We start from the raw sequence: 20,984 nt of genomic DNA, 5'->3' as shown, positions 1-20,984 counted from the left end.
TCTGTACGTTGCGCCCGAGTTAATTTGGGATCGGCGAGAAAGACAGGATGGTCAGTTCAGAATGCAACAAAAAAAAAGCTCGCCTGAAGAAATAGCAGGCAACTGAGCGATGACTTACCTGTATCCACTCATGAAGGATCCTTATCCTTGACCTTCAGCTCTTGATTTGTTCAGATGAGGGGATCCTCCCCCCGGTGCGTCATCTCGGGTACCCGAGACTGCATGACACCTGCATGGCAGATCGCCGGCATCCGGATGCCACAGAACGTCGCCCAACATCAACGCGCTCAATAATTCATCTTCCCATTCTTCAGTCAACGCTCAAGGTTTTCGGATCCTCCGTGGCGGTGCACATGCCCAGGGAGAGAGAAGGGTCGCAATGTGACAGAGATAGGTAGCGCGCAAGGAGTGCGCTGTAGGCAAAAAATAATATAATTATATTTGCAAAGTTTTTTTAATGGAGGGGCCACAAGCGTGTGGGGTATTGAAGTGCCCTCCAAGCTTACAGGGCCTGCTGAGAGCAACTCCACCGGGGGTGCTATGTGACATTTAGATCCAAGAATGACAACTTCAAGGGCCACCCAGGGTGTTACGAGCCTTGTGAGCTCAGGTGGTGCCAAACATAGCAACACCTTGAACTTAACAGAATCATAGAGGCTCCTTGGGGGAGCGTAGCAACCTCCAAAAGAGGGACTTGCCTCTCAAGTGGCATGTCTTGCCCTACAGAATCAAGCCAAATGGCAGGGGAGATCTCACCCTGCCCTAATTTCCCCTATACCTCCCTTTAGAATTCTGATTCTCACAGTGCCTTTTGCACCATTAAGATTGCAGGCTTCTTAGATAGTTTTTCCACACTTCAAACACCTTTGTATCTTTCCCCCCTGGCAAGTTAACATCCTGTAAATTTTTTTACATGGTGGATTTCTGTAACCAATCCGCCCCCTTGGAGCCCGTGCAAGCTCAGGGAATTTCAAATTTGGAGCTCAAAAATGCCTGGAAGACTCCTCCAGAGCCAGTCCACAGTAGGTGGATTGTGATAGTAATGATGAGGGGAAGTAAGCTAAAAATACAAGGCATGAGAGCTGAGATAGCATGCTACGCCTCTGTCTACTCAGTTTTTTTAAACCACAAACTACAGTTTTTAACTTTTTAAATCTTTTTCAAAAAATAAAATACTGTTTTTTACAAGAAAAACTTCAGTCTGAAGGGCCAATGATGTGAAATTAAAGGTAAGCCTCTCCTTTGGAGGCGCTTTGCGCCTCCTCGGAAAGGCTGTATTAAGCTTGTAAACACCTGAGCTCCCAAATAGCTCCTGTGACACCTCAACTTTTGTTGACATCTCACCACCCCCAAAGCCCACCCACTACCGCACTTGGGGCAATGGTGGGCCACTAAACTAATTCCAGTAGGTAGTTTAGTGTAGCTAAGCAGAGCTACACTACCACCAGCAGGGTTTTATATTAGCAGTAAATGATTTCTGGCTACTGCTAAGGGGCTCCCTTGAAAACTATGGGGCCTCTATTGGCGGTATTGATGCCAGCAGTGCTAAATAGCCGCTAAAAAGGCATATGGCACTGTCAGCGCCTGTTAGCGTAGCGTAGTGGCCCCGGAGGGGCGCTACCGCCAACGGCATTGTTCCAAGAGCTACAGGACGCTAAACTAGCAGATAGCACATGCCACCGCCAGTTTAGCGTAGCGTCCCAGTGTTGCTTGGGGATTGGTGAAAGCCAAGTTGAGCTCTCAGGATAGCTCCTACGCAGTGGATGCTGAAGTAGGCAGCAGCAGTTTGGGAGATAAAAATTGCAAACTTTCAGCGCCACTTTCAGCCTTAAAGTCAGCACGGCTGACCTAAAGCTGCCTTTTATACCTTTTTTACATATGAATTACCCCATATCTTTTTCATCTGGAGAGATAAATTTGTTTATACTTAAGATTCTGTTTCCTCATGAAATTTTAAACCTAGTTAAAACTTACCACTTCTTTTTAACTCTACTCCTTCCCTGAGTTCTTGAGTTGTGGCACGCATGCGCAACTGTGATGTGTAAGCGCTACCAGGCGCACCAACCACATGTACATATGTAATTACATAAGGAAACTGAAAATTTTTGAAGTCAGGGCCCCCCTTGCATCAAGAGGATACACAGACTTCAGACAACCAGAACCACACCCCCAGATAACCCAGGATCACCCCAAAGAGGATAGTCACCTACCGTCAGACTCACAGGCGCCTAGGATATTGACAGTAAGCATACTTTTTATTTGAACCTTGATTATCTCAGAGTGAAACTATGTGTCTCTTGACTGCTTATTTCCCTTCTCTTTTACCCAACTCCACCAAGATCAAAGGTTCCTCTGTTAAACCTAGACTTAGTCTGAAAATCAGAGCAGATTAGTTTACTATTCTCTCACACACACACACACACACACACACACACTCACTCTCACTTTCTCTTTCTGTTTGTGGTCCTTTTCCAAAGAAATACAAACAGTGCCTTCCCAATTTCTTGTGTCCTGTTATAACTTTAGAGACACAGGCTCAAATTTATCAATAATCCTCAGGATGTATTTGCAGGACAACATAATTGGCTGTTGGGAGTGGTTCTTGGGTTGGTTGGACGTTTCACAACAAAATACCGGTAAACCGATGATTGTAACAAGTTGCAATATGCTTGAATTTGACGTTGTTGAGAAGGTTTATTGATCAACAGGCAGGATTATTGTCTTAGGTGACTTCTGGCTAAATCAAGTTCGCCACTAACCCCTCCTAACTGCCTGGTCCAGTCTCTGTATTTGGTGTTCCTGGGCTGTGATTAGCTTCAATTGGGTAAACAACTGTCAAAGAAGGTGTTTGGAGCCTGGAGGATGAAGCGGCAGCAGTATCCTCCTTGACACCTGCTTGATGCCACATTGAACTGTAAAATTATTTGGGAATTGAGTTGTGCACATAGGACTGTGCTAGATTAAAACTTTCCCTTGCTCTGAACCCTTTTGATTGCTCCACCCACCATATTATTGAAAATCTGTATATACTGAGGGCTCAGATGAGCTATGAGTCAATTGATATTGTGCATAGGCATTGGGCAGATCGACTTTGAGCTGAGGAAATGTCCCAGAACATATGATGCAGAGAAATTGCAGCAACTGATTAGCAATCATTACACATCAACGTTTCCTATGATAGCATTGATAAATCCCATGAGTGCAAGTTGTGGGATTGATCATTCCTGACTACATAATTTTGTTGATTTCAGTCAAGCTAAATGGTTATCTTTTACATGTACTATATCTTCTGATGCTGTTGCACAGTAATGACTGCCACCAACACATCAAGTGACACTTGTTGACAATACACGCCCAGGTGCCTTCCAGAGATATCCTTGTCCGGAGAAGTCCACATATCCTTTGAGGCCATGTCAGGAACACAGAGCTGCCATTGGGATTGAAGGGGCCCACACAAATTGAGTGGGATGCTTGTTGCCTGTGAGGGAAGTTGGTGGCTTGCTGGGGGTGAGTGGGGGGAAAGTGGGCATACACCCTGCAGCGGTGTAGCCGCTTTGGCCCCTAGTGGATAAGGTAAAACTAGAATAATTTCCAAGAAAGGGAAAATGGTTTCAGGAAACATGCACAGTACTAAGATCATAGGATATGTAGATTGAAACAAGAGAGGCCTGGGGTATGAGAGATGAGATAAAGATTAATAGATATGAGATAAGTGATTCTAGAGGGGTTTCATGATAAATGGAATAGTACTAGTGTGCAAGATAAGGGATTATATTTTGAGTTTTATAGTCTAAATATTCATAAGCTTTATTGGTGAAGTTTCAGGTGATATTGTCCTTGATTGGAGGGGGAATTGATATTATCCAGTGAGCAAGTATGCTCCTCTGGGGGTTTGAGTTTTCTTGACAGCTTTCTAGTTAGTTATGGTGTTCAAAGTTGAAATTTATGCATGCATAAATGTGTAAATCATAAATTAATAAAGCTTTGTTTGCAGGAGACTGCTTATGAAATCTTTGGTTTCCCAGTCAATTTCTTTTACGAATTTATGCATGCATAAATTCCAACTTGCAACATCATAAGTATTGAGTTGGCCTTGGTATTTGTGATACCAATGTGATATGCAGCTGCTTGTGTTCTCAGATGATCAGGATTGGCTTACCACAGAGTGAGAATTTTGGATATTTGAGCCCACGTTTTGTCACATTCCTTATGGCTTGTTAGATGTAATTTCCAATTGATATGTTTCTTGAACCAATGATTTTAAAAATCTTATTCAGAAAACAAAAATTGATAAAATAATACACAGGGATTTAGGTGAGTAAGCTTGGAATCTTGATTTGTGATTTGTTCAAATTCTGAAGAATCAAAATATTGGCATCCAAGAATTACTGATAGGGCATGAACCCCTAAGCCCTGGTAAAGCCTCAGACAGGTTATTTGTTATTTTCAAAGATGTGCAACCTCTGGCATGCCCTCAACCCACCTGAGAGGGTTTAATACACCACAGTTACCTGCATCTGGGAACCTTTGGTTTATAATAGTTGAAGTATTTTTCCCTATGCCAGGAGAAACCCACCAAGGGGGTGCCAAACTAAAATAAAAATATGCCAAACATTGGAGTATGGCAGCCATGGGTGACTTCCTGTAAAATCTGGTACCCTTGCAGGTGATGTTCCAGTCCACACACCAAAATTCTAGATTTTTGCAGGTAGATCTAGCTTATTAGGCTCTAAATCAACTCTGGCAGGACCACATTATATCTAAACAGTTAAGAAGATTTAAAAATTCCAGATTTAAATTTACACACCCCAAAACATAATTTTTGGCAAAAATAAACATGCTTTCCTAAACCTAGTATTACTTTGAATGCCAACGGGAATTCTCCCAATCATCTCCTAGCAATTTGATTGCATCTTATTCCAAACAATACTCAGTGTTTCATAGGAATTGAACATTACCTATGACCTATCATGAACCTAGATCAAACCTAAAGGCTTGTGGGGTGATTGAGAGGTGGTGCATTGAATATTTGAAACTTGAACAAAATGCAAAGATGATACCAATTAAGGCTTAGCAGTGCGGTAATGGAAGTTTGTTTTGAAACAAGTCTCATGGATTTTTTAATATAAATTTCTGAAAAAATAAATAAATGAAACAATATACGCCAGGCTGCCTATTTTCTATCTCTTTCCAGGCTATTTCAGGCATCATAAAAGGGCTCTTCTCCCAGCAATCCCTCCCTGAATCCAGTACTCATCACACGGGATCACCCTCCAAAAAATTACACAACCATCAGTAGGTTGGTTATACAAATAAATCAAGAACTTCCCTTAACAATAAAAACTTTCTAGATCAACTTGCCAAGTTTATTAGATAAAATGAAAATCATCAAATTATTTTCATTAATTTCTATCATACTTTTGGAAGATGTCCATTCTGCTGAAGTTCTAGTTAAAGGTTCTGAAGTACGTGAACTAGATAATCTCACCTATCTGAGTACTAAAGAACAACGTCATTGTAATACACATCCTCCAAGATTTGCTTGTGAGACATGTGGAACTTGTACCAAATGCCATAGTCGTCATGAGTGCCACTCATGAATGGTTGAGATTAAATATTTCTTAAACCACTTTTATTTGCTTGGTACCCAGAATTCACATACAGCTCAAAATGACACAGCCCTTACTATCTTCCAAGAGAAACAAACACATCTGGCTTACAATGTTTATTAAATTTTGATTTTAAATTGCAACCATTTATCAAAAATATATATGTTCACTCAAATCATCCATTCCCTACTTCCTGACCAATCAATTAAAAATTAAACTTCAAGTGAGAAAGCTACAAAATGTCTCCCCTTGCTTCATTAAATCAAAAAATAAAAAAAACTTCAAACATCATTAAATCAAAGAATTGAAAATCTTTGCAAGTCTCATGTCATCATAAAATCATTAAATTCATTCAAGAGCAAATTCTTATCTCTTCCCATTCTTTCATGTTTGTATCTCAGTTTATCATTTTTTGCTGTTGCTGTCTCACCAACAACTCAGCCTTCACATATCTTACACACTAGTACTATTTCATTCATCATGAAACCCATCTAGAATCACTCATCTTATATCTATTAGTACTTATTACATTTCTCAAATCCCAGTCTCCTCCTTTTTTAAGCTTTTTATCCTCTTATCTCACTGCATGCTTCCTGAAACCATTGTCACTCTCTTGAAAACTAGAGGCCAAGGTGGCTTTGCCACTGCAGATGCAATTTTAATTTCTTCCCCCCTGTGTATTCAATCTCACCCCAGCATATGTGGATCTATACTTCACACAAATCTGTGCAAACAGGTGGTTGCATCATACAATACAATAGGACTTCAAAATATGATCTTATTTTGAGGTTCATGATTAATTGACTTTTGAATACCAAATGGAGTTTACATTGGGAGGATTGCACGCCAACCCAAATTGACACGGGCACATTTTGGTAGTCCAAAGTCAAAAATGAAAATACCAAAAGTTAGTTGGAAATATAATTTTTGCAAAAATCACAAATGGCAGAAATTAAAAAAAGGGTCATGCTAAATGCACACAAATTTCTTACTACATGTACGCCAATAATGGTGTGCACAGGCACAGACACTATTTATTTTGGCGCAAAGGGATGTACAAGCAAAGAAAACCTGCTTTCCCAGTCCTGTACACCAATTCTGCAGGCATGGGGGATTAAGGACACCAATTTACCAAGAAACATTGGCGTAAAACAGCTGGGCACCCCAATATTTTTGGCGTTCCCAGGCCTTGCACACCAATTCTGACGCACTAGTACAAATCCATCTCGCCAAGATTTCTCAGCAAGCTGGAGAGGTACAAATTCCTTGCCTGGAGAGCTCTTGGCCAGGTGGAGATGTATATGTTCCTTGCCGGCAAGTACTACGTACCTCTTGGCGAGCTAGAACCTGAGCAGCTCACCATGGGTGTTTTTCCTGGCAGGCTAGTCAAATTCCAGCTTACCAAAAGGTATGCATACCTCTTGGCGAGCAGGTCAAAGGTCTATGTTGCTGAGAGAAGTACGTATCTCTCTGCAAGATGGAATTTGACCAGCTTGACAAGAGGTCTGTGCGAGCTGGAATTTTACCAGCTTGCCGGGAAAAACACCCTCAGTGAGCTGTTCAAAGGCCTAGCTTGCCAAGAGGTCTAAATTCCTCCCGGAAAGCCCGCAGAAATAGGTATGTTCCTGGCAAGCTGGACCTTTAACCGATTTCCAGGAAGAACACTATTGGAAATCAGGATATGTTCCAGCTCTCCAAGAGAAAGTTTGGGGGTGAAATGGCGCAATCACGCAACGGTGGGTAGTTACTTTACTTTACAATATCTGCGGGATTTTTGTAAAGTAACTACCCGCCGTTACTTTTTGCGCCGTTATCGTTAGCAGTAATGCGCAAACAGCGGCATCACGCGTAACGTAACGGGCCTCTTTTTTTGAGGCCTTTACCAGTAAAGTAACGCGTTATCCAGCGGATAACGCGTTATTGAGCAACTAGACTTTCAAGGCGGCTTCGCCGCCGCTCGTCCCAGACTAATTACAATCCAAACATCAATTCTAAATTCCCCTCAGCCCTACTTACAAGGAGTTGAAAAGCAACCGCCAACATTGTGTGATTTGAAGTTCAAATGTGAAATTTTAATGAAAAGGGATGCAGACTATTCTAATTCTAAGACTGTATACAAATGAAGCGCGAATGGTCTATGACATGACATTTCATTACGGCTCAGGAAATGATGGAATATGAATTTCAAGCAGACAGGTTGATAATGGATGAAAAGTAAGAAGGATTCCCGTTGTTGTAAGTAGGGGGGTTACCAAAAGTGCCTGAATTAACCTGGAGATTGAAGAATCAGCATTCATACTGATGTTCTTTTGGACAAACTACTTCATACCTTGACTATTAATCGGGAAGTGGTTGAATCAAACCCATCAAGCTCGCCTTTAAGAAACACCCTGACCCCAGGATACAAATTATCAGATACATCAGGATTAAGCTGGAATTTGTCGATTATGTATGCAACATAAAATTCGCGGGTGAACAGTGCCTGATTTGTGTTGTCAGCAACGTCGAATAAACCACGAGTTCATGACAAACTCACATCGGTGCGATGAGCAACCACGAGTTCAATAATACATGAATTTGCTGAGATTAGGGTGTTGACTTTTTGGATCAACCTCAGGCGTCGAATCGTACCTGTTCCTTCCATTTTGATCGGTTTCAATGGTTCATTAACGTGGTTTGATTGTATTCTGTAGAATTTTTCAGGCGTGTAACAAAACTCTTGATTTGCAAGAGTGTTGGAAACTCTCACGATTCCTTTCAACTGATAATATTCGCCCATGCGCAATTTTGGAACCCCACGACCATGACAAACGAGTCGTATCGCCAACATGCCCGCTGTTGATTCTAATAAGCTAGGGGAAAGAACTTTCGACTGGTAGACTTCTTCAGGAGAAACAATTCCATTGAATGTTTCAAGGCGCAATTTCTTTTACAATTCATAATCTCAGTTCCACTGACTGAATAAGAAGATAGGACAAGCAAACCTTACACAATCTGTAGCTTGAAACGTTCCCTTGAAGTGTAAACCATCAAAATCCGTTAGTCCATCGAAATCGGTGTGTGGCCTGATTGAAATCATAATGTTTGCGCGAATATATAAATGGAATTCGTGAAGTCGGATAATTACGGTATCAATTGGTAGATAAGTCACCAAGATTTTAATTGACGGGGGATTCTTGTCAGGAATCCTATGCAATGATGCTCTCTTTTATTGATGGGGCCGCAACGCCATCGGAAAAAACTAACGACCGGGGCAGCATGTTTAGCCAAGATCGTCTGGCTGAAGTTTGGCGATTGGCTTGGCGGCTGACACTGACTGGCCCTAAGTCCCAGCGCCGTCGCGCAAGGCATTAGCGGTTTGGCTCAGGTTGGCGTATTGTAAACAACGAATCACATTTCAGGCCATCAAGTTCTCACATCAAGACATAGTGTATCGCAAGAAAGGTAGTTGATTGATCTCCATGACATTTTCTAGCTGGAAACATGACGTCCTGGATTAAGATAGCGACTTTGCAATTAAGTTTAGATGTTGTATTTGAGTAGACGAGTGCGGAACAACCTTTGTAGATATGGAAGCGGAATTGGAGGAATGAGATGAAAAATTCAAAATTGTGATAAGGGCCTGCTGATTCTCTTAAGTGATAGACCCATACATTTCATGGAAGAAATACTTGAATGAGAGTCAATCAGATGTTTGAATAGTCAAGTGCTTTTGATTAATCGCTGTATGACTCTTCGTCTTGAATGTCTAAATCTCCACTGGTAACCTGATGCAATCATACTTGTCACTATAAAGCAGACCATATGAGACAGACTCGTACTCACCTCTACCCTCATCATATCCAGTTCCCGATTCCAACCGGCCAATGTTCCACGGAATAAGACTCGCTTCCCCGCTGAGAGTAATATAACCTCATCATCGGGAATAATCTTAGATGGGACGACATAATTTACAAGCATGCTATCATTCTCCGGGTCCTGTCCGATTAACAGGTTAGTATTCAAGTTGATAAAAGTGTTCCCAATTGCTTACATTTTCGTCGACTCCATCATGTCTTATGATTAAGGAGATGGGCCCTTGAAGCCCCAGGCTTGATTTAGAGTGTAAAGTCTGAACAATAACACCTAGTGAATGAACTCGAGTTTCTCCGCTGGCGTGCGTAGTCGGAACTTCCCGGGTGTTGTTAATGTTGAACATTATGAATGGCATTTCGTGCCTCTTTGCCCCAACAAGAAAACCCTCTATGGCATAAGTTTTACCGTAAGTCAACTTGCAGGAGAAGTTGGCGCGATACATTAACCGAACACAGGTGTGGTCCTTGTCCGCCATCAATCCACCAGAAACATCGTACTTGGCACGAGTCATTAATTCCGCCTTTAATCCATTCGTCGGTAACTGGTAAACAGACTTGTCAAAGTTGTGAGAATAAGTGTCTGTACTTTTGACGGATAAACTGGGTCGTGCTTACTGTGTGTGATATTGAGAAAACTCCTGAAAGCTCAAACCAAGAACCGCACTCAACATTTGCTTCACGAAAAAAGCAAGTCTTCATTGTCGTTAATGATTGGGGCAAAGCTCTCCATCTGTTTAAGGACGCCTTTTAACTTGATTTTCGTGATATCAACGCGAGTGAGGAGCTACTCCATTAAACCCTGGGGAAGACCCTGTCAAACCCTTAGCGCCCCTTGTGGTCAAGTTCGACCATCAGCCGCAATGATCAATAGAGACTGTACAAAGGTCAAAGGTAGATACTTCCAGTAATGTTGACTACTGAGAATTAGAGCCCTTGTTAGGCGGAATTTCATTGACAGTCTGTCGCCCTGGTGATCAAACGCAAAAGACGACGGTAAAGGTGGGGTACCTTTGAGGGACGATTTTGTCTTACTTCCTAGTATGTTGTAAAACTTAGGAGTAAGGGATTCCGTGAGAAAACAAGATTTTCTCAAAGATGAGCCTCAGGTGGTGCTCAAATCTACCGCCTTTTGGATACTCGGCTCTTCGTTGAAGGGGTTTATCTTCAGTTGTGAGTCTGTTGCTCAAGAATAACAACACAAAAGAAAAGTATTTTAACACATCAAGAAGTCATAGCACTCATGATTGTCACGGAGAGACGTCATCATCCGAGGTTTTGTTTTTTGAGCCAAAACTCAATGTAGTCACTTTGGAGAGGGCGGTGGTCGATATTCTCCAGACCAATACAATCAACAAGGACTCCGTTGTGTCACTCCGTCAACTAAGTGACCGACAAGAACTCCCGCGTGTCACTAGGTTGACTAAGTGACCACTTGCCCAAAATACTAACTTGAACAAAAACATTTAAACAATCAACACTCAGCATTATGCTAAATGAGATTGCTGATCATAAACATTTGTCGGAGGAAAAAACAGAGTCGGTTGTTCTTGACTAAAGTGATCATTAAGTTTGAGATTGAGAATAACTAATTCAATCCTAACTGACTAACAAACTTAGCAAGGCGGGTAGGGGCGTCAAATTATCATAATGACGAGTAGAAGTATTATGTTTGACAAGAACTGAGGATCAATCTCGAATTGAAATGAAAGTACGCTTAGGACCATTAGGGTAATTTGGACGGCCGGCAGTTATTCCTGAAGTCACCTGAAAAAATTTCGCAATGAGATGATATATTTATCAACACTATTAAAGTCGAACACGTACGTTTACAATTAACCTGCCAGTCTTAACTTTGAATCCAATGATATAGCCAGCAAACCTCACTCAAATACCCGGTTCCAACCGGACAAAGTCATCAACCAGAATTTGAGAGCTGTCAAGTACATATTTGGCGTAAAATTCGCCAGCAGTTGTGCTCTAGGAGAATGTCAATACTAATACACTCGATGGGAAAATGCGCGAGTAGACTCACATCTGATTTGTGGCCAACAATCATCTCAATAACATTGGTGTCAGTTCTTCCATTACTCCTGTTAGCCAGGTCTGGTAAAAGGCGAACCCGACGTATTGTGCCCACCCCAATAATTGAGATGAGTGACGATGAGGATGACGACCTCGTGTGCCGAATTTGATGAATTCCGACCGGAGAGTAGGAGAACTGCAGATTACCTAGAGGTTCGGATATAATTACTTCTCCTCGAAGGTTGTAATATTCGCCAATAGTGAATCCTCCTGGATTATCAGAGGTCGGTCCTAGTATGACACTGAATTTGGATGCTTGGGAGGTATGGTCTCCTTTCACTTCAATTATAGATTGGGTTGTGGCTGATATGTCTCCCTGGTTTGGTGTGAGGTTAATATCTCTAGTGAAGTCAGCGGTGAGTGTTTAGAATAAAGGGATGAACAGTGACTAACCATTGCAACTGCCTGAAATTTTCCTTCAAACCACATCCCGTTGATATCACCTATTTGATCTGGTGAAGACATCCGGACGACTTTCTGGAAATAAGAGTTGTTGATATCGGTCATGGTGAATAATAAAAAAAACAATAAGTGCGACTAAACTGGAAGTTTAAATAGATCGTCGGACCCTGCAGACCTGACGATTTGCCTTAATTCTTCGAGAATAACAAAGAGCCCATCACCTCAGACACGCTATCATCACACAAGACCCTAGACCCTTCATCCGCGGAATGAGGTGATGGTCGAGCATAAGATTAATGTGGCGTTTGTTGTTGGGGTTTCTGACCCTACGGTTGACAACTATCAAGTCGGTTACGGTAGAGGAAATCCATGGAAATGGCTTGAATGCAGGGTCCCTTCAGGCGAAGGGCTAGTCCTCTATTTAACTTACAAGATTGATGTGGAAAAATAACCAATATACCGCTCGGCCAAATAGGATGAGTTGTCTTTGGAAAAAATAGTCAACCTCGAGCTGAGTTGATATTAAACAAAGTTAATGAGTTGTCTGTTGCCTTCACGCTAATAATGAGGAACAATAATGTCGACTTCAGGTACACTAATCACATGATAGGAGTCCGCTTACTGGCGGGGCCTTTGGCCGAGCCGTAGGGACGCTGCAGCAACCTTTTTGATTCTCCCGTTACCCCAAAGACCAAATGCACCAACTTGAAGCCGGATTCTTTCAATTAGCTTCAGCTGGCGAATTAACTTTCATATTGGCGAAAAATTTAATAGTAACATTTCATTCTATGTCGTCAATATTCAATTCATCCTGATGCGTGTCAAATTTTAAGTTTTATATGGCCGACTTGTTCTTTGCATGAATACTCAGGTTTTTAACCAGAAATGAATATATTGCACCTAATGTATTTAGCCAAAAGATAATTCCTTGCACACCTTTAGGCAACCACCGCACCCCTTTACTCGACCACCAAGTCTATCAAACAAATATAATGGCTCTCGCAAGCGTCTGATACAATTTTTAGCAAATGCTATTAGGATTAAAGTCATTGTATCACGACCAGGCAAATAAAAAAATGCAATACTTAACTTTGACAATTAAATCTGTTTGGTCTCAGGCAACAAGTATCGGGTTATAATACCCAATGTGAGCTCTAGAGATGTTAGAAGAGCTTTAATGAAGTACCAAAATCCAGCTTGACAATAGTCATGGTAAATTGGGAGAAAACACGTGAAATTGAGGTGAGTTTCATTCACAAATGGGGACTTATTTGACTAACATGTGACATATGATAAATGCGGTGGTGTGAAGAACATGAAGAGAAATTATAATCAGGTTTGTGGGATCAATCCTAAGTAGGAGACTTAATTGTCCTAAGTCTTTGGAAAAACGAGTCAACAATCTTGCATTCAATCCAGCTTCGCAATAGGTGAAGCAACCAACCCTTCGATGAAAGATGAATAATTCGTCCACTAATCGGAGCGTCGCTCAATTCGCCCAAAGTGAACCTGTGAATGATATAAGTTTTTGACGCAAAGAATAAAAAGTTTAAGACATACCTCGACGATCATTAGGCCACTTTTTTCATCAATGCCCTGAAGTCTTCCGCACAAATCAACACAATCCCCAAATTCAAACCACGGTAAATGAGAAACGCCAAATTTTTCAGGTGTAATGATATAGTTGACGTAGACTTGGTTGTGGTCGAAGCCCTTTAATGAATGGGGTCAGCCAAATGACATTAACGTTTTCCTCAAGAAATGTTTAACCTTTAAGTTATGAAAAACGGTGAGTCTCAATGCTTTATTCCCACTGCCAGCAACAGGCTCAATGACCTCGTTCTTGAATATCATACCAACACCGGAGAATAAGACACCTCTCCTCGACAGTAGAGGACCACAAAAGGTCGTTTTGGTAACAGTGGAGGGAATAGCTTCGAGAATTGGAACCCGATCGGCGCCGAGACCGACTACATTCCCTTTGCATGCGTGTTTTTCTCCGAAGATGAGGACTTTTGTCGGTGGTTTGGCGGAGGTCAACATAACTGGGAGGCCGCGAGATGAATGGAAAACACCTGAAGTCCAAGCATAATTTTCTCCTATGTGCATATCTTGAAATTGCGGATCTGCGTAGTCCATCCGTGACTAAAATTCATGTCGTAAGGTTTTTATCTTCGGATAAGATGAATATAAGTGCTTACCGGAATGAGTACTTGAAATCTCCCTGAAAACATCAAGGAGTCAACAAAGTCAATCACAAATTCCCCTTTACGCGAGGAGAAGGTTAGTGTGGTCCCCGGCATCCGAGTAAGTAAAATCAAGTGCAAGGTGGATATAAAATCTACAAGGACAGCTTTTCATGGTAAATTGACCTTTTTTCGCCTTAAGATGTTCCCGGGCGGTTGTCAAGGGTTGATTAGGAACAAGAGCCCTTGGCACTGGTGACCACAAGGGTCTGTAAAGTGTTTCTAATCATTTCAAATATAGGGGCTTTAATTTCATCATCAAGCCTCGCTTTGTGTACAAGAATAATAGTGTATGTTGACGAAGTAAGAAAAAATACATTAAGAATCACTCAGCAAGTTTCGTCAACTATGTCGAATCTATATGTAAATTTCCGTTAATCTTTTATTATTGGGTGATCTGTATTTCCCATAAATGCCAGTTGAAGTGATCAGAAACTGAGTTCTTAAGGTTATAGAATTGAAAAGTGGTGGAAGCGGAACCCAACTCACTGAAAATAGTCTTGTGAACAACGTTGACGAGGCCTTCCTTCTGGTCAAGCTTACATACTAACAGATTTGCTTGTTGAGTAACCCGGGAGAGGGCAACGTATAGTTGGCCATGTGCAAAACAGGAGTTCGTGAGCATCACTCCGACCCGATTTAGCGTTTGACCTTGTGATTTATTAATTGACATGGCATACGCAGGCCTTATAGCCAACTGATGACGGAAGAAACTAAGGCCTGATTTCTGACTCCCTTCATGGTGAAGTTTTATTTTCGGGAGCATTACATTGTTGCCTTTGAAAGGGCCAGACATCCAGATCCCTTCGACGGATCCACGTCCTATTTGTGTCAAAATCAGCCTCGTTCCATTACAAATCCCCAATGAAATATCAAGGTTACGCATCACAACGACTGGCATTCCGACTTTTAATTCCAAGATGTGCTCAGGAAAATTTGGCACACTTATCTTGTTCAATACTTCCTCTGGAAGACTATCAAGTCCATTAGGGTCGGGACAATCAATAGAAATTGCTCGGATGAAAGGTACCTTGAGGCGAAGAGCTACTTCTCTATTTAACTTTCCCACATCGATGTTCAAAGGTGCCAAGATGCAGCGCTCGGCAAGATAGGATAAGTTGTCCTTGGGAGGAAAAGTCGACCTTGACATGAGTTCAGAATAAACGAAGTTGATGAGTTGTTTGTTCCCTTCACACTCATTTTGAACCGCGATGATATTAACCTCAGGTACACTGACCACATCATAGTCTGCTTGCTGGCCGGACCCTTCGCCAAGGCGTAGAAGCGCTTCGGAAAATTTTCGGTTCCCGCTCTTATCTTGAGAGCCAAAGGCACCGACTTGAAGCCGCATGTTTTGAATTAGCTTGAATTGCCGAATTGATTTCCACAACGGCGAAGACTTGATTGTCGCATCCCATGATTGAGGATATTCGTCATATTTGACCACCAGCAGGATTTGCCTAAAATCGCCAGAAAAAATTACCACCTTCCCTCCGAAGGGGAGGTCCGACTGACAACACCTTCTTAACAATCGGTCAACGGCTTCAATTGCGTCCTTATGTATAGTCACTATCTCGTCCCAAACAATCAGATGAGCCGTTGCAAGATGTTTTCCCAGTTTATGATGCGGCTCAAAGTTGCACTTGATGTCAGGTTTCAAGTGGATTGGTATACTGAATGCGGAATGTGATGTTTGACCGCCGGTGAGTAACAATGCGGCGACTCCAGAGGAAGCAGCAACGACCGGAATTTTTGCCATTGAATGACATAAATCGATAATCGAATTGAGGAGGAAAGTCTTGCCCGTTCCTCCCGGACCATCAAGGTAGAACATTTGGGGGACGTGTTGCTTGATCAGAGATGTCCTTACAATGGCAAAGAAATCCGCCTGTTCGTTGTTGAAACTTTCAATAGCAGCATCAAGTCGGACGACGACCGTGGTGAGGGATTTGATCTTTCCAGGAATATCCTCAAACTGGCGTAGTTTCCGATAATCAGAAGATGTTACACTTATTCCAACGCGCTGAAGGTCAGTATTCATCTTTTCCAACAAACACTTCAATTTGAAAAGTCCGTAGACGCGTCTCCGCAAGCAACTGAGAGGAATAGTGTTCCTATCTTTTCGATTGAGGCAAAGCAAATCATCAGTCATTGCGTCCCAATGCTTCGTATAAAGGGCAGTCGGGTTGGAAGGCGGTGAGTTAACAAGCATCAAACATAGGAGTTGATGTCCGCTCTGAAATGACGAAGCCTCTTCGAGGGCTTTATCGTAAAGGAGATCATTGACCAATAATCCCAGTTTGTTGCAAGCATCTTGATAAGACTCGCATAAGACTTCGCCGACCCTTCTGAGATCCTCATGTGATGTAGGCCCTTTCCGATGACAAAGTAGAGTTCGAAGATAAAACTTTTCTCCGGCTAGATACGAAACGCTAAAGATCCTTCCAACCAAAATGGTCTTGTTCTTGCGAGGAGTCCATTCCTTTTCCTTCTGATTCCAAGTAAAGAATTCAGGAATTTGTTCGAAGAGAAGTGTCAGCCTGCGTGATGCCAAGGACAATAATCCTTCTAGCTACACAAGCTGCAAAGTGAAATACTAGAGTTTTAAGGACTCTGGGGATGATATCCAAGGCTTTGGAGAGGTTGTGTGGCGTAAAAAATAGAGAAATAGTAGTTTAATTATATTAATAAAATTAATATAATTAAAATAAGAGGGGCCTGCAAGCAGGGGTGGTTTAGATCCCTCTAAGGTATTGTGCAAAAGCAGAAGATTTAGGTACCTGTTAGTACTGGGGCCTGCAAGCAGGGGTGGTTTAGATCCCTCTAAGGTATCGTGCAAAAGCAGAAGATTTAGGTACCTGTTAGTACTGGGGCCTGCAAGCAGGGGTGGTTTAGATCCCAGCAAGAATGAAGCGGAGAATCTCAAGAGAAAGGGGTTAAACTTACTAGAATTAAGCCCTTAAAGTCTTGAGGTTCTTCAGGGGAGAATCTGAGCAGATTCAGACGAAGGAATTGAGCTAAAGTCAGCAACTAAGGATCTTACCAGGCAGAGAACAGGTGTTGAGCACGTGTTGGAAGCGGGTAATGATCAGAGTAGGTGTAATAGCATGAGGGAGGGTCTTTGGAGCGCACAGAGGGCCCTTTAAATAGTCATGAAAGCCCTCAGGGAGCGCTCAGGGAGCCATATAGCTGCTGGCCAACTTGTGGGCGTAATTCTGGCTCAATTTGGCGGTTGGCCAACTTGTGGGCGTGATTTTAGACCAATTTGGCAACGCTACAGGAGGACTATTCCTTTTTGGGGCGTGCAAATGGCTGCAAAAGTAATATTTGGCCGTATCAGGACTAGTCTAAAACACTTCTAACTAGTAGGGGTTGTTACGTGTGTCCTATCTTCTAGATTGGGCCACTTATGATGCTCCTGTATCATAATTAGTCTGAAACACATGGTAATTGTTTCAGGCTAATTTACAGGTTACATAATAGTAATTACTGTTTGGGACATGCAGACTGTCACGTGTGGCCAATTGTTCTGCTTTGGTCTACATAATGACATCACATGTACCAATTGGTTGGTACTTCTTATCTTTGTGCGTCAAGAATGTTTTATTTACATCATTACATATGTAATGGAACATTCTAGGCGCTCATGGGACTCAGAAGGTGTCATATCTTCATAGTATGGCGTGATCACGGCCTTTTTGGGTGTCTGTGGCGCTTACAAGCATATGTACATGAGCATATAAGCATGAGCGCTACCTTATCCGTGGTAACTGGGTATATTTTCATGTGTAATTTACACAGGGAAGGAGTAAGAGTTTAGGGTACGTTGCAGTGAGGTACCCTAGTTTATTTTAGGCGTAGATTAGGAATCTGAAGTAATATTCTACAATTTACATATGTAAGAGTGCGTAATAATGTCTCTTTCATAGGTAATATTTATACTTTTTATAGTGTTACATATGTAGGAGATTAGTAATAATGTCTCTAACATATGTAACAATTTTATTATTTTTCTGTGATATTATGTCACGGTGGCTCTGACATAGTAGCCAGCTGACAAGAAGAGATTGGGCCCGACGACCCTCTGCACCTATGGCGTCATTCGCGTTGAGAGCAAAGAAGGCAAGAAGATTTGTGTTTCCTGGATCTTGAAATTTCAATTGATCCATGACTTCGACACCATCCCGGAAGTAAACCATTTGTTCGTCCTTATCGTGAATACTCAATCTGGTAACAGGAGGCCATCGCCTTGAGAGAGGGAATTTTAACAGTCTCCATGCCGCTAAATTGAAAAATCAGTATAACTAAAATTGGAATTGAGAAGAGGAAGCCCTCACCTTCTGGAGCACTGATGTATTGAGCGTCAAGAAAAGCCTTTGTCTCATCGCCGTCTTTAATCTCAATGGAGGACCGATCGTGTCCTTTCGTGATGTACTTGTATAAGTATTTTACTGCTGTGCTGTCGACTGGAATCTCTACGTTGATGTGACAATCGAACTTGAGGGAAAGGTACTTGTTATAAGGAACTACATGGGAGCTATCAAAAGTTTGTTTGTTCTTCGAGATGACGTGACCGGAAATACGTCTGCGATAGACGGGATAAGCGCCACTTATATTAATTGTCCTCGCGGTGAAAGGTTTGGGGTAACCGGCGCTACAACCATCCTTGGACCAGCATGCTCTGCCAGTGCATGGGCCGTGAATCATCAACCGGGAGACTATATTGTGAAGCTTTGGTTCTTGCTTTGGGTCGGGCACTTCTGCACAGACAAGAAAGTCAATTTTATCAGCTGTGTCAGGCCTATTGGTCTCCTCGAGAGTCACCATCAAATGTAGGTGAGGAAGACCACGTTTTTGGAACTCAATGACTGAGACGTGGGAAATAACTTTGCCTAGCCGGCCTAGGTCGACAATTTCTTCAAGAAGAGCGTCGACTTTTAGCTTGAAAACTCTATCAACTAGCACAGGATGATCGGCCGATGAATCTGAAAGACCAATCTCATCAGTGATATCCTTCCACTTTGGGTTGGCAGTCATAGTAATAAATAATGACGGTGGACCGTATTTCCTAACGATCGCCATTGAATCGTGGTACAACTGAGTCATCGCTTGAGGACTGCCAATAAACGTCGACGGAAGAATGACGCGACGGCCAGTGGGAACAATAGAGTTCTCAATAGAAGCCATGAGACTGTTGTACTGACTCGCCTTTAAGGCAAGTTGATGGTTGCGGATGAAGTTGAGCCGTGAGCCTTCAACGCAAACGTACATGTCTACAACAAACTCTTGGAAAAGAGTCCTCCCGTGCAAGATTATTGAATATTGACCGACTCTGGCGAAAAGGAGGAAAGCAAACCACTCGAGTGACTTTACTGGCCGATTCGTGGCTGCGAAGTGGGTTAGTTTGAATATGAAATGGTTAGGTTAAGACTGGTCTACTCACATCATTTTGTTGAACACCTGTAAACGTTGTCCCATTGTTGGGAACCAAATGGAAAGAAGATTGGATATTGGAGGGGAAAATAGGAGGAATGGAGGTCGGATATGTATTCGAATCTCCCGTCTTTGCGTCTCAACTGGATGTGGCGGGCCTTGTTGAGTTCGCCGCCTCCTTCAATGACGATCCCTACTTCCTCCGGCTTGGGTATGTTATATCGTTTCGGATCCGTGCCAGGTTTGTGAATCGTTGTAAGAGCAAGTGTTTTCGAGGGTGATCCTTTGAGGGTTGCTCGCGCATTTTGGTAAAGCTTGGCATAAGGATTCCGGCGATACATCAACGTCATCAAGTCCGAAACAATGTCCTCTCTCATGTTGAACTTGGATCCTGCTGGGTTACGCCGGCCGGAGGCTTTTGTGATTTGTAAGCGGGTTTCCTCGAGTCCGCCATTGCCGACGACGTATATTTGTGCCCATCCGGGGTCACTCATATTGAGAGGCTCTACGCTTGGCACTAAGTGACTTAGACCCCCCAAAATTCTAAAAACGTCAATTCCTTTTTGGCCCCTGGCAGAGGTGTCGATATTTGCCCCGAGGGAAGTGAAACTGAGAGAATTGTTATAAAGGCGAATTAATGCTTGAAAGTTGACAGCCCCTAGTTGAGAAAGAGTTAGCAAGTCAATGAGATATTCATTGCAATAGGTAAAAACCTTACTCTCATCAGTTCCGGTAAACAAATCTTCGAGGACTCTTGGCGTCTCGGGTGCCTCGGGGTCCATCATCGGCAAAGTAACTTGGTTCTTTTGACAACAGGTTGAAAATTCTTTGTGAACTTTCACTTGGTCGAGTTTGGTCGCTTCTTCGTTGAAGTGTAGTGCACCGCAACCAGTGCAAACAACACAACACCCACCGAGCCGATGAGGAATAGTAAATAAGACTTGGTTCAAAATATAGTTCTCGTTGTTGTCGCATTCGCGAGTAATAGCTTTGAACTTGAAGGTCATACCTAAAAAATAAATGTGGGATGAAATTCTAAGCTCTTTGTCCTGCGAATTTGAAAGTGTGGATCATAGCATGAAATGAGGTTAATCAACTAATTTTTATAATGACTCACTTGAAGGAAGTGATTAAATTATTTGGCAGGTAACCTTTTGCCGTGAATCTTTTAGGAGGAGGTGTTTGTTGAGTTAGTATGGCTTTTTAATCGGATTATTGTTAGTTAATGACTTACAAGAGCCTTCAAAATGTTCTGGATCCTCCTTTGGCAAAATGGATTAAATATCAGAGCCTGCGTGCTCGTTTTAACCAAAGGAAAAAATGAATCTAGCTGGTAGGATTTTTTCGACCGAACAATT

At 42.2% G+C, this 20,984-nt stretch overlaps 1 protein-coding gene across 1 annotated transcript; it reads right to left on the bottom strand.

Moving 5' to 3' along the window:
- Positions 1–9,325: 9,325 nt before the first annotated feature.
- PtA15_4A634 (uncharacterized protein) lies at positions 9,326–12,052 on the bottom strand (the record flags this gene model as incomplete). The annotated part of the gene is made up of 5 exons (XM_053168538.1): positions 9,326–9,376; positions 9,435–9,587; positions 9,643–10,005; positions 11,715–11,861; positions 11,939–12,052. 5 exons carry the CDS (start codon positions 12,050–12,052, stop codon positions 9,326–9,328), a joined length of 828 nt encoding a protein of 275 aa, XP_053019737.1.
- Positions 12,053–20,984: the final 8,932 nt, after the last annotated feature.

The sequence above is a fragment of the Puccinia triticina genome, chromosome 4A (assembly GCF_026914185.1).
Source record: "Puccinia triticina chromosome 4A, complete sequence".
NCBI lineage: Eukaryota > Fungi > Basidiomycota > Pucciniomycetes > Pucciniales > Pucciniaceae > Puccinia > Puccinia triticina.
This window is presented reverse-complemented; position numbering and strand designations above follow the sequence as displayed.